The sequence below is a fragment of the Ichthyophthirius multifiliis genome (assembly GCF_000220395.1).
Source record: "Ichthyophthirius multifiliis unplaced genomic scaffold scaff_1120509249528, whole genome shotgun sequence".
Classification (NCBI taxonomy): Eukaryota; Ciliophora; class Oligohymenophorea; order Hymenostomatida; genus Ichthyophthirius; species Ichthyophthirius multifiliis.
This window is the reverse complement of record NW_004087637.1, coordinates 15,859-29,776: the sequence shown is the minus strand read 5'-3', so window position 1 is coordinate 29,776 and position 13,918 is coordinate 15,859. Positions and strand designations below refer to the sequence as shown.

At 17.2% G+C, this 13,918-nt stretch overlaps 3 protein-coding genes across 3 annotated transcripts, besides 22 other annotated features; 1 reads left to right on the top strand and 2 right to left on the bottom strand. All coding sequences in view use genetic code 6, as the record gives it.

Annotated features, from left to right (window-relative positions):
- Window positions 1-371: 371 nt before the first annotated feature.
- On the bottom strand, window positions 372-3,527 carry IMG5_009940 (sodium hydrogen exchanger family protein, putative; the record flags this gene model as incomplete). The annotated part of the gene is made up of 4 exons (XM_004039743.1): window positions 372-1,531; window positions 1,638-2,603; window positions 2,659-3,264; window positions 3,311-3,527. The coding sequence occupies 4 exons, from the start codon at window positions 3,525-3,527 to the stop codon at window positions 372-374; spliced, it is 2,949 nt and encodes a 982-aa protein (XP_004039791.1).
- Window positions 694-723: a microsatellite.
- Window positions 1,557-1,635: a microsatellite.
- Window positions 3,528-3,606: 79 nt separating the features above from the next.
- Window positions 3,607-3,643: a microsatellite.
- A 160-nt stretch (window positions 3,644-3,803) lies between these two features.
- Window positions 3,804-3,848: a microsatellite.
- A 613-nt stretch (window positions 3,849-4,461) lies between these two features.
- Window positions 4,462-5,009, top strand: IMG5_009930 (hypothetical protein; the record flags this gene model as incomplete). The annotated part of the gene is made up of 2 exons (XM_004039742.1): window positions 4,462-4,607; window positions 4,964-5,009. The coding sequence occupies 2 exons, from the start codon at window positions 4,462-4,464 to the stop codon at window positions 5,007-5,009; spliced, it is 192 nt and encodes a 63-aa protein (XP_004039790.1).
- A 1,259-nt stretch (window positions 5,010-6,268) lies between these two features.
- Window positions 6,269-6,316: a microsatellite.
- Window positions 6,317-6,595: 279 nt separating this feature from the next.
- Window positions 6,596-6,624: a microsatellite.
- A 2,832-nt stretch (window positions 6,625-9,456) lies between these two features.
- Window positions 9,457-9,550: a microsatellite.
- Window positions 9,458-9,502: a microsatellite.
- A 15-nt stretch (window positions 9,551-9,565) lies between the features above and the next one.
- Window positions 9,566-9,629: a microsatellite.
- A 143-nt stretch (window positions 9,630-9,772) lies between these two features.
- Window positions 9,773-9,811: a microsatellite.
- A 457-nt stretch (window positions 9,812-10,268) lies between these two features.
- Window positions 10,269-10,364: a microsatellite.
- Window positions 10,270-10,360: a microsatellite.
- Window positions 10,270-10,363: a microsatellite.
- Window positions 10,274-10,312: a microsatellite.
- A 19-nt stretch (window positions 10,365-10,383) lies between the features above and the next one.
- Window positions 10,384-10,435: a microsatellite.
- Window positions 10,436-11,119: 684 nt separating this feature from the next.
- Window positions 11,120-11,192: a microsatellite.
- Window positions 11,125-11,238: a microsatellite.
- A 199-nt stretch (window positions 11,239-11,437) lies between these two features.
- Window positions 11,438-13,042, bottom strand: IMG5_009920 (mitochondrial carrier protein, putative; the record flags this gene model as incomplete). The annotated part of the gene is made up of 9 exons (XM_004039741.1): window positions 11,438-11,495; window positions 11,534-11,538; window positions 11,760-11,881; window positions 11,955-12,083; window positions 12,156-12,201; window positions 12,260-12,355; window positions 12,517-12,692; window positions 12,740-12,830; window positions 12,917-13,042. The coding sequence occupies 9 exons, from the start codon at window positions 13,040-13,042 to the stop codon at window positions 11,438-11,440; spliced, it is 849 nt and encodes a 282-aa protein (XP_004039789.1).
- Window positions 12,362-12,467: a microsatellite.
- Window positions 12,390-12,493: a microsatellite.
- Window positions 12,434-12,484: a microsatellite.
- A 518-nt stretch (window positions 13,043-13,560) lies between the features above and the next one.
- Window positions 13,561-13,671: a microsatellite.
- Window positions 13,561-13,672: a microsatellite.
- Window positions 13,673-13,918: the final 246 nt, after the last annotated feature.

Sequence of the window (13,918 nt, the reverse complement as noted above, 5' to 3'; positions counted from 1 at the left end):
TATTTATATATTGTTGGGTTTATTTTCTGTGCTAAAACAGTATTTGCTTGCAAATTAGTGGAATTTTTTTTTTTATTGAATTATTTATTAATTTTTGGCTATTGATTTTGCAAGTAAAGTAAAATATTTGTTATTCATTATTTTCTAATGTATTTATGAAGATTTAAGATATTTATTTATTCAAATAGCTATATATAATTTTAGTAAAATTTTATTTTTAATTTTTTATATATAAAATAAGCAATGTGAATTGAAAAGTTATAAAAAAAAATTCTAGAATTATAATTTCAACAATAAATAAAAATTTAAAAATTAAAAATTATTAAATTATATATTAATATTCAAAAAAAAAAATCACACCTAAAACAATATCAAAATTAAATTTATTCCATTTCCACATCTTTTGCTTTTCCTTTAATATTTTTAATTTAGAAACCAATATTTTAATCAACATCTTCTACTTGTTCCATAACAGTCTATCTATTTTTTTTAACAACTTATTCAATAAACTTAATCAAATAAACATCTTCTAAAGCTACAAAATTATCATTTGATGGATTTATATATGTGAATTAATCCAAAACTTCTTAACTTCTAGAATTTTTCATAGACCCAGCAATAATATATGCCCCGTTTTCAAATAAGATATTCTAAGTATTAGCCAAAGAGAAAAATTCAGCATTTTCACAATAATCATTTAAATTATTTTCATTTAAATTTTTTAAAGGTCCTGCTTTATCAGGATTGATTTTAACAAAATAAATAATACTTTTCATAAAAACCCTTTATTCAAAACTTCTATTGTTTCTCATAATTTCCTTAAAAATTCCAAAAGGAATATAATTACACTTTACATGAGTCAAAGCTTTTGCTGTACAAACGCTTTTTTAATCAGAATCTGATACACAATGTGCATATGAAAGAATTCCTCCAATTCCTATATGTAAAGAGAAGTTTTAGGTTATTTACTCACTTACAGCTCCTTGTGTTATTATATAAATATGTCTAAAAGGCTCATCTTTAGTATAAATTTCTTCCCCCTCTTCAAATGACTTCATTTTTTAATTTTATTGTAATAGTTTTAATTAATCTTCTGTTAAAGAGTTAAATACTGGGAACTATAATAAAATAGATTAGAATGTGGGTAAAACCAAATCGAATTCCATATTTTCTAACATTAAAGCCTTTTTATCTATTTTACTTCTATAATGTATATAATCATTATTATCTATATATCCTTTGTTTCTATAATCCAAAAGAAAATGTTTTTAAGCTTCAATAATACTATTTGCAGCCTTTTTTGTGTGTATAGATTTTATTATTTGAGGGAAATTATCTGAAAGTTCCGCTAAATAATGCTAGGCTAATTTCACACTTAAATTAAGCTCCTCATCTATTTAAGCAACAAAATGTTATGATATAGGTAAAGAACTTTATATTTCTTCAATTTCATGTGCTGTTTATATAAAGCAAGATACCACTTCATATACAAAAGATAAATGCTATAAAATATATGTTTTAGCTATTGAACCTAAATATCATAAAAAAAATTAATAATATATATATATATATATATATATATATTTATATATATAGTTTTTATTTATATATATATAAATATTTTATATATATATAACCTATAATTATCCAATTATTTACAGCAAACATAAACTTCAAGGTTTAAAAATCAGAAAAATTAACAAATATTAAATCCCATAATTTTAAAGGTTTCTATGTATGCTCCAATGATCTATTCATAGCTTCATCAAGTAATTTGATTGCATTAGCACTCAATTATCCACACTCGTAATTTTCCCAAAATAATCCTTTCATAGATCTTAGCATTCTAAACCTAATTTCTTATAAAACTTCATTTTTATTAAATCCTGTATAAGTGGATTTTCTTTAACTAATATTAACTCCTTCCTAACTTCTATACATTTCATTTTTAATTTCTTCCAAACCTGAAATTTTCTCCACCTTATTCCAATCTGCCATTTATAAAAAATTATTTCCCTTAAACGACTTAACTTTATCATCGCAGTTATTTATCATATTTTTAACTGTATTTTACAAAAGTCTATTTTTAATAGCTGTAGTTTCCACAATATTTAAATATTTTACTAAAGCCCCGCAAGTAGTCCCATTAACCAAAAGAGTTAAAGTAGCCGTCCCTGCCATATAAAAAACCGTCAATTGTTTTAATCTAACGCTCTCGATTTCATCATCTACCAAAACCATTAAGGATAAAGTCAATCCTAAAGCCCCTCTTAGTCCTCCCCAGACTAAAACATAAAGTTCCTGTTAAGTTATTGGGTATCCAGATTATTTTAAAAAAGGCATTAGTATTATTACCATTAAATATCTTGTTATTATCATTAAAACCCAAAAAACAATTAATTTTACCCAATCCGAAGTTGTAATAGTGGATTGTCCTACTATTTCGACCCCAATAAGTAATCCTGTTAATAAAAATATTAAAGTTTCGCACACATATTAAGCAAATGACCAAACAGTATGCACTGCATGCTCACTTTCTGGGTAGATTTTTACTTTTCCGTTTGCACTCATAAATAATCCTAATACTACAATAGAAAGAATTCCTAATAAAATTTGTTTATTTTATATTTTAGAATTTTATTTTATATTAAAAAAAACCTGAAACAGCTAAAAATGTAAATTCAGCTAAATAAAAACAAATATAACATACTATAAAAGTAACAGTGGAAGTTAAAACGTCATCTCTAATGATTCTTCTTAACCAATAAGATCCTAAAATCCCCATTACAATACCTAAAAAAGGTCCTCCTAAAGACGTTCTGCAAAATCCAAGAACAACACTAACAGGATTTGAACTTCTTCCCTTTTCTAAATTAATGAAAACCTAGTAAAAAACCATTGCAGTACCATCATTTAGTAAACTTTCTCCCTCAATTAATGTATTAAATTGCACGGAAGCACCCAATTCTTTTAACAAAGCAACCACAGCAACAGGATCTGTGGCACATAAAATAGATCCCATAGTAAGTGCCCCATACCATGTAATATCATCATAAGAAAGGATAACTTTTATACATATGGCAAGAATTGTAGCGCCTATAAATACTCCTGGACCTGCTAAAAGTATGATATTAACTAAAGCACGTTTAAATACATACCAATCACAGTTAAAACCACTTTCAAAGATTAGAACTGGAATAAATATAAATAGAATCATATGAGGATTTATTTAACTCCATATTTTAACTGCATCGCCAATAAAACCTAGTTTTTTTTAATATAATTAGTTATCTATTATTTTTTAAAAAACCTAGTTCATTTCTATAGGCTGCAAATATCATTCCTAAAATTATTAACATTGGTGTATATGGAATTTTTGTGGCCTAGTTGACTTATCGAAGAATTCCTCCGAAAAATAAACCGAAAAATACAAAAAATAATATTAAAGGCTATTAATGTTCAGATCCCTCATGTACTGATGAGCTTTCTTATGTATTATGTTCATTATTTAAAACGTTTATGTTCATTTTTATTAAAATTTTCTTTTATATTTTATTTGATTTTTTTTTAAATAAAATTTTTATTTATTTTACTTTTTTTTTCTTCTTATTTTATTTTATAAATATTTTTTTTATAATTATTTAATAAATATTTGTAACTATTTTCAATTTATTTAATATTTTTATATCAGACTTCGTTAAATATTATTTAATTTAATGTGTATATTTATTAAAAAGATATTTTTAGAAAAAGCTTAATGTAAATTAAAATATATAAATAATTATTATATATTGTTTATTGTATTTTAATAAATTATATAATTTTTAATTTATTATTATTTTTAATATTAACATATATAAAAAATCAATTAAAAAATATTAAAAAGAATTAAGATTTAAAATTTTTTCTTCGTTTAAATGTTTTTTTTTTAAAAAAAAATATAAGTAATATAAAAATAATTCATTTTCTAAAAAAAATTAAAAAAAAAATAGACATAAAAAAATTTAAAGAAATGGCAAAAACTAAAGAGTAAATTTTAGAAAAAGCAAACATTTTTGTGTGTAATTCAACAATGTTTTTTATAGTAAGTTTAATTCTCTCATCATCACTACTTCTCTATTTTACAAATGAATATTTCACCTAAATATCAGATGTTCCAAAAGAAATACTAGCCATATATGATGTCTCTAATTTTATTCCATTAGTAGGTTATAGAGTTCGTTAAATAAATGCAGATTAAAAGTAAAATAAAAACAATAAAATTAAAATAAATAAATAAATAGTGGAAAAAATCAAACAAACTTATATTTTCATTTATAAGAATTACAATATGACCGAGATTCATTCAGAAATAAAGCAACAAAAGATTTAACTTTATTAAATGCTAAATTCAATAAGGATGCAAATTCCAACAATAAGCCTTAATTTAATAAATCTCCTTTATATACACAAGAAAGTATGATGAATGGAGGCGCAGGAACTGGAGCAGGAACAGGAGGGTTAGGAGGAACAGTGCCTAATCTAGATAAAATCGACCTTGGATTCGGATTTAATATATTGAGTTTATATATGAGTATGAACGTTCCTTCTATAGGAAACACATAATAGTAATTAGATTAATATATAATGGAAACTTTAGTAAGTTTTAAAGACTAATGTGAATAGTTTGTCGAAAAAATAAAGACTTATTATGAAAACTTTAATGAAAAATACTAATTTATATATGTTATTTTCTCATGTATTAAATATTTAATATTCCTTGTACTAATATACAGACTTTATTGGGCAATAAATACACTTAACGAGACCAGAATTTCATTCGAAGAATATTCAAAAATGAAACTTGGATTTCCTTTAATAATTTTATGTATTGGGCTATTTTTAGGAGGATGTTTCTAATATAGATTTTTCGATCAAGTTTTTTTCAATATCAATGGAAGTATTTAATTTTCTTAAATTTTAGCTTAAAGGAATAGCCATCTTAAGTATGCTTAAAGTTTTTTATTTGAATAAATTTATTTTAAATCTTCTTCTGTTTATAATTAAACTAATTTAATGTAGACATATATTTTTAAATAAGGAAAAGTTGAAGAGAACATTTATTAACTTATAAAAGATTAAGGAGAGGAATTTTCTTAAGAATTTTAATTGTAATTTAACTATATATAAATATTTATATATTTTCATATTTTTTTTGTTTTTTAATAGATTCTTTAATAAATTAAAAGATACTTAAAATAATTATTATTGTGATTTTTATTTTGATATTTTAGTTGATTAATATAATTGTTATAATTAATGTCTTATAAAAATAAATATCTATGACAAGTAATCTATTTATATTTATAACAAAAATAAAAATATTTACAATAAAAAGATAAGGAAATAAATAAGAATATAATAATATAGATCATTAAAAATATGATGGAAAATTCGGATGTAGATATGAATAATTATAATTAACTTAAAATGGAATTTAAAATAATATAAAACTCCTAAAAAAATAATATAAAGATATTTGGGACAATTTCTAGGTTAAAATGACTGAACTTTAAAAACAAAATAATAACGATTTTTCAATCTATGAGTATATGAATTAATAATATTAAGATTTATCCTTAGCATAAGAATAAAATATAAAATTACATAATGATTATCTAATAAAACTTCTTTATTAATAATTAAAATAATATTATAATAACTTTGAAAAATATAGAATATATATGAGCCTTCTTGATATCATTATTGGAGGTATATTTGTTATTTTTTGGATTTTCTATTATAGATACCTTATTAAAAGAATTGATGATACTAAAAGTAAATTTGAATAAGTTGATGTTTAAATGTAATAAATGTCAGATTTATAAGAGTGAAAACTAATTTATTTATTATTTTATTTCTTAATTTTAGAATTAAATAAATTAATATGAAAATATTATTTATAATTGTATTTTTTATTTTTCGATTTATATATTAATTAAAAAAAAAAAAAAAATTTTTATTAATTATTTTTTATCTTTTAATAAAAAGTTATCAATATTTTATTATTTTTATATATTTTTCTAACAAAACTCAAATTTAATATACTCATTACGAAATATTATGCTAACTTTTCAAGTTTGATCTAACCTTTTGTAAATGTTCTAAATATCTTTATCTTAAAATAAGTTTCGCTTAACATATTTCTTTATTAAGCCCATCATAAGCTTTCATATTTTCAGTTAAATACTATCCATTAAATGCAGGATGATTAATTATTTATTTCTATTTAAAATAAAATAATTAAAATAATAATAAAAAAAAAAAAATACTTAAATTGGTTTAACATAAGGTTACCATAAAACTTTATTTTTACTTTTATCATCCATTTATTTCCTCGTAGTAGATTCTCCGATAAAAATGCCATTATTGCACATAGGATTTAAATTTTTAGGAAGAACAGCTTCTCTGGGTTATTAATAAGGTTAATCTTTAAAAGCATTTCTATAAGTAGTAGTAGAGAAAAACGGTAAGTTATCAATTATAGTTTTTACATTTTCATTTTTGATTTAATCAACTTGTTAATTATTCCAATTTAAATATTAAGTCTTTTTTTTAAAAAAAATAAAATAAAATAAAATAAAAAAAGATAATAAATAATAAGATTTATTTTTTTATTTACATTATAGGAAGTTTAAAATAAATTAAGTTAATTTTCTTTAGTATATTAATTTATTTCTTTTTTCTAATTCTATATGATTTTATAGGGAACATAATCATTCTAAAAAAATAATAAGGTTTATTTACTTATATTTAAAAAAGTATTTTTACTTTATTAACAGTTTAATAATCTCCTACAATAGTATCACTTTAATGTTTTAATTCTTTAGGTTTTTATAATAAAGGATCGATTTAAGTAATCAGTTTTCTTTTTTAATAGTTTTATCGATAATTCGAAATAGGATTAAATTTTAGATTTTAGTCAATATATAAAGATTATTATTTGCATCTTTAGACACACTAACCACAACTACATAAAATACATAAACAATTTCCTTTATTTATAAATTTTTATTATTATTTTTTTTAAAAAAAATAATAATAACCTGATTTATGGTTAAAATATTATGGATAGTTTTCCATTAATTATATTATAAATTAGGAATCTTAATTATAAATTAATATTTTTTCATTAATGTTTTCATTATTAATTTCATTTTTTTATATATTGCAGGAAACTTAGCTTTTATTATCATTAAAATTATTTAATTAATTATTAACTTTATCATATTTATTTGAATCTTTTAATTCGGTTAATATATCATTAAATTTTTAATCTGAATTTTCTTCATTTTTTTTTTCCTAAATATTACCATTTGTTTCTGATTTATATTCCAATTATTCTTTATTATTATTTTCTTCATTTTTACTTTATATTTTGCTTTATTCTTCTAATTTTTTATTATTTTCAATATATTCTTTGTATTATAAAAAATTCTACAAATGAGTACTTTAAGAAAATCCTTTTTCATATTACTTATTATATATAGACTAGTAAGGGTTTTCAATATTTACCGCTTTTGTTTCTTATGTTATACTATCAATTAATTTTCCTTTTTTATTTTTTATAATTATCCTAAACTTATTAGAAGATTAACTTTTTCTTGATTAATTTTCTGAGGGTAAACGTTTTTTATTCATTGAAAAATTAACTTTTTATTATTATTCTCCTTTTATATTTAAAAGCCTTTACTAAAATTCTTCTAATTTTTTATTTGATTATATCTCTTTTGTTTAATTATTTTATTATGAATATTTTAATCTATTTAATTTTTATTCTTAATTTTTTGTATTGGGATTATATTTTTCTTATTATTATGCTTATTTTTATTTTAATTAGAATAAAGTCTTTTAAAAAAGTGGTTAGCTTTACATTTTTATTTATTTATTTATTTTATAAAAAAGTCTAAATATATAAATATATCAGTTATACATATAAAAAATAAAAAAAATATTTATTGCGAAATAATATAAAATACAAAATATTTTTTATTAATGAGTATAAATTAAAATATAAATAAATTATATTAATTTAGACTAATTAATTTTGATAATTTTTTGTTTATTTAAAATTTTTTTAATATTAAATAAAATATTTTATTTATAAAAAAATTATTACTAATACTTAATTACAAAATACTTTATATAATTTATAAACAATAGTAATATATCTTATTTTTTCGGATGACAAAGCTTTTATTAATATTATAAATATAAGTTAGTTAATTTATACTGAATAAATCAATATCAAATTAAACTAAATTTCTTCTTATTTCAGATATTTTTTTCAGTTCAATTAAACAATAAAAATAATACTTTATTATTAAATATTTATAAAGATCTTTCATTAAATTTTAAATAAAAAATATAAAACTACTAAAAGTTTTATTCAAAATAAGTTATATTAATTTATTTTATTTTAAAATTATATATTTTTTAGCTTTTAAATATAAAAACAATATATTTTAGAAAATTAAATACAATATTAATTTTTTTATTGAAATTTTAAAAACTAAATATATAATAAAAAATATTATAAATCTATTTATATGTTTTTAATACTTCAATCATAAAATAAAAGCATTATTAAAATAAGATTACCTATAAATTAATATTTAAATTAGTTTTTCTTTCATTTTTTTAATTATTAAAACTTAATTCAGTATTTTAAGAAAGTTATTATTACTTTAAAATAAACTTTAGATGTTTAAAATTAATTAATATAAATTTTATCTTTAAACATACATATTATATAACAACAAGTATAATATAATAAAATATAAAATTGAATATAATATAAATTATTTAAAAAACCTAATATATAATAACATTTTAAATAAAACATTTTTTTAAAAATATATATTTAAAAAACGTTAAATATAATCATAAATAATTAATTTATTAAAAATAGTTTGATTTTTATAAAGATTAAAAATGTTAAGATATTTAAAATATATTATTCCAATAATATTAATTCGTATTTTATTTAAGTTATATTATTTTTTTATTGACTTTTTTTAAAAAAATAGAAAAAAATCATCATATTAAGTAATTTATTTAATTATAATAAAATAATAGTTTTAAATAACTTTTAATTTATAAAAAAATAAATTAATTAAATATATTAATTTTTTATTCATTTAATAGTTTTATTTTCATTTTGCTCTAAATTTATACAATAATATCTTAAAACTAATAAAATCTTTTTAAATTAAATTAAATTACATTTGCTTTTTTTTATTTAATTTAAGTTGAAATATATAATTATTATAACTTATATTGCTTTTATTTAAAAATATCATAAATAACATTAATAAGTTTTCTATTTTTTAATAAAGGTTTATATTAAATTAAATAAATTTTAAACTTTTCGAATGATTATATTAATTATTTTTTCAAAAATAAATAAATTATAATTAAATATTATAAATATATAAATAATTATAAATTAAAAAATATTTATTTATTTTAATTTATTATTTTAAAGATATTATATATTTATAAATATTATTTTCTTATATGTATATGATATTATTAATTAAAATTAATATTTCTGATATATATAAAATAAAATTAAATATCTTTGATATCTTATATCAATAAAAAAATTTTAATAATTCCTTAGTATAAATGAATATAAATTTAAAAATTTATGATTAAAACATATATTATCAATTATAGTTTATATAATAATATACTAATGATGATAAAGTTTATAATTAATAAAAAAACTAATATTTTATATATTTAAAATATTATAAATATATTAAAAAAAAAAAAAAATAAGTAGATAATCTTAAAAAAATGAAACGATCGAAAATTCCAACAATTTATAAGCCAATAAAATATTAAGAATTAAAACTAAAACTTAATAATATAAAGAAATAAATGATTATTAATTCAACAAACATATCGATAAATGAAGTTAAAAAAATAATAGTAAATAAAGCTTAATGGACTATAAGTTATTAGCATAAGATATAAATATAAAAATATTTAAAACCTTCATTTAAGAAAATTAAAATGGATGAAAAGTGAGATAAAATAAGATTGTTAAAAAAAAAAGAACAAAAATTATATAAATTAATTATAAAATAAAATTCAAAATATTTCAATAAATCGAAAAAAAAAAAAAATATATAATTAATTTTATAAGTATTATATTTAAATATTTATTTTTAAAAAGATATGAATTTAAAAATAGACATTTTTTTTTTATATTTTATACTTTAAATAAAAATAAAATAAAAAAATTAAAAATAAATAAATAAAAATATTTTTAAAGTAAATAAATAAATAATATAAAAATTAATATAATAAAAAAAAAAAATGTATTCTATTTTTTATATAAATAAATATATAATATATATATATAAATATATAATTATATATATATCTATTTCTTTTAGAATATGATTTATAAAATTTTATCACATTTTAAACCATTTATAATATCAATATCAACTGTAACTGGAACAACATTAGGCTATTTATATTATCTAACTTATTCAAATAGTAAATATTATTAAGAATAATTAGAAAACGAAGAATAATATAAGGACACAACAAGAGAATCAAATGAATTTTTTGGGCTTTCATTTGGTTATAAGGCAGATTATTCTGTAATACTAAAAATTTAAAAATATATCAGAAATAAAAAGGTTAAAGAATAAATAGATACAGGAGATATATTTTATATAAAGTATGATTGTAATGAATGTTTAAATATAAAATAAATGATATTATGCAATATATTATAAATATAAAATAATGAATAAAATTATGATTCAATTGGTTTTGCATATAGAGATAAAAATGGATTATATGTAATATCTAATTAATTTGGTGAAACAAAAGTAAAATATAAAACTAATAATAAAATAATTTAATAATTAATATTTTTAAGATAATGGAATATGCAGATTTTTTATCGTAGCCATTTCTTTAAGAAATTTCATTAAGAAAAATTATTTTAAAAAAATAGAATTCAAAAAAATTTTAATTGAAAGTCAAAGAACATTTCTTAAAAATTAAAAAATAAGGAAATATAAAATAGTATATTATATATAAAAATAAAAAAATATGTATATATATATATATATATATTATTTTTATAAATTTTATATACTTATATATAAATTTATATATATTTAAATTATCATTTCTTATATATTACTATTTTTTATATTTATTTATATAAAAATATATATTAATAATTTTTATTTTTATTTATAATTTATTAGAAATGCTGAATAATTTGCATTAGATTATATAAAATAAATTAATATTTTACATTCATATGTCGAAAAATAATAAATATATCCTATTATAAATGATTATGATACCTAAAAACCCTTTTTTTTTGACAAAAGTTTCTAATTAGATAATAAATTAGTTATCAGAACTGCTACAAACAGATAGTTAAATAGTAGCAATTTATAAACTAGTTTAGCTACCTTTAAAAAATGAATAAAAAAAATATTAAATTATATACATAAACTTTATATTTTATCAAAAAAAAAAAAAAAAAAAATATAAAAGTTTATTTTTATGAAATAATAAAATAATCAATTTTATAATAATTTCTTATTTTGTTAATTATCTAAATAAAATTTCATATTTTCATAAACAACAAAAGTAATTGTATTAGCAGGTAAAACCCTAATTAAATCTATTTTTAAACCCCCATAAAGGCCTTTAATACCCTCTTTTTATATTACTTCTCTCACAATATTCTTTATTTTTAATCTATCTTTAACCTTAAGTTCGGAATAATTTTATCTATTATCCTATAAAAGAGTTCTAATAACAATATGTGGATAAGTAATACATTATGCTAAAGCTTTTTTAAAAATAAATAAATAAAAAAATTGCCTTTATTAACAATAAAATATTTAATTATAATTAATAATTACCTTTAGAAATTAAAGATGATATGAATATTTGAAATGAATTTATTTTTGTTTTATTTTAATCATTAAATGTTTATAATTATTCTTTTAAGTATTCATATACAGGAAAATATATTCCTACATGAGTAAGTCCTTTTTATAGAAAAAACATTTTTTTAACATTATTTATACAGTATATATATAAAAAAAATATATATAAAATACCTATAAATGAAGATCCTAATCCTTTAAATAAAGCTTAATAACCTTCCTAATTTATATATATATATATATAAACAAAAATAGTTTTCTATAAATAAAGTATATACTTGTTAATATATTTTAATTAATGTATCGAAAACTCCTCCAGTATATAAATTTTAATTAGAATGCATATGTTAAACCATTAATCTTGTTCGTACTATCTAAAAATATATATAAATATAAATAAATAAATAAATATATATATATATATATATATATATATTGTATAAATTTATATAATTTATATATATATATATATATATATTTATATATTTATTGTATAAATTTATATAATTTATTATTTTTAAAATAAACTCAATACCCATAAGGGATTAGTTATAACATCACATATCAAACCTGTCATAGATGAAGATATTATATGTTATACATGCATACTTAAATAATTGAAATTTTAGTTTATTATAGGCTTCATTTTATTATAAATAGTAAAAAATAATGAATGAAATAATGGAATACTAAAAACTGTTGCATTATAACCTATTTTTATTATTCTTAAATTAAGATATTAATATTTTAAAATAAACCCTTATAAAATCCTCTAACCCCTTCTTCCATTTTTAACCTTTTTAAAAAATCTATCAATCCTTTATATCTAATTTCAGTACCTTAAGAATACTTTTTTTTTTTTTATAAAAAAAAAAAAAAATTAATTTATTCATTACTCAATTTTTTATATATTATTATTTTTTTAAAAAAAAAACCATAATATTAAACCTACATCTAGCTACATCTAAAGGAGCACAAACAGTAACTGAAACAAATCCTGCCAGAAGTCCAGAAATAAAATCTTTATACATTTAATTACTTTTTTGTTATTATTCGACCATTTTGTATTTATTATTATTATTGAAAATAATTAGGAATATTTATTATAAAATATTAAAAAAATAAATATAAAATTATATATTAATTTATTTAATAAGCTTAAATTTACTTTCTGAATATAAAATATTTATAAAAAGATAAAAAACTAAAAAATTAAATACTATTTAATATATATTAAATAAATAAATATTTTATTTTTTTATATCAAGAAATTTATATTTCTATCAACAAAAATTATGAGAATATCATAATTTATTTGTAATATTCGAAAAAGAACTTTTACTATCATCTTTTTTAGATAAAACTTGACTTTTAATTCGTTAATTTTAAATATTTCTTTCATTAATTTTTTAAGAATAAGCTTTTGCTCTAGTAATATTTTCAAGTTTTTGTTTTTCAGCTAATTCTTATTTCATTTTTTCAATTTAAACATAATCATTTTATTTCTTTTTTTTTAATTTCCAATAGTAGTACTTTTAGATCTAAATAAAAGTGTCTATTAATTTTTTACAAAAAATGAATTATTATTATTATTATTATTATTATTATTATTATTATTATTATTATTATTATTATTTATACTATTAATATTATTTATACTATTTATATTATTTATACTATTAATATTATTTTAAATTGAAGAATTAGAAATATTTGTATCTTCATTTTACTTTTATTATTATTTTATTGTTTAATCAAAATTTTTTTATGATTATTCTTCCAATTCTAATCCAAAAGTATTTTTTCTTAAAGTTTAGTCAATTTAATCAATAATAACAAAACTACTTTGTTATTTATTTAATTTTTAATTGATTTTTTCGATTTCTTATTTCAAACTTTCTTCTATTCTATCTTCTATTTTTTTTAATTTTATTAAT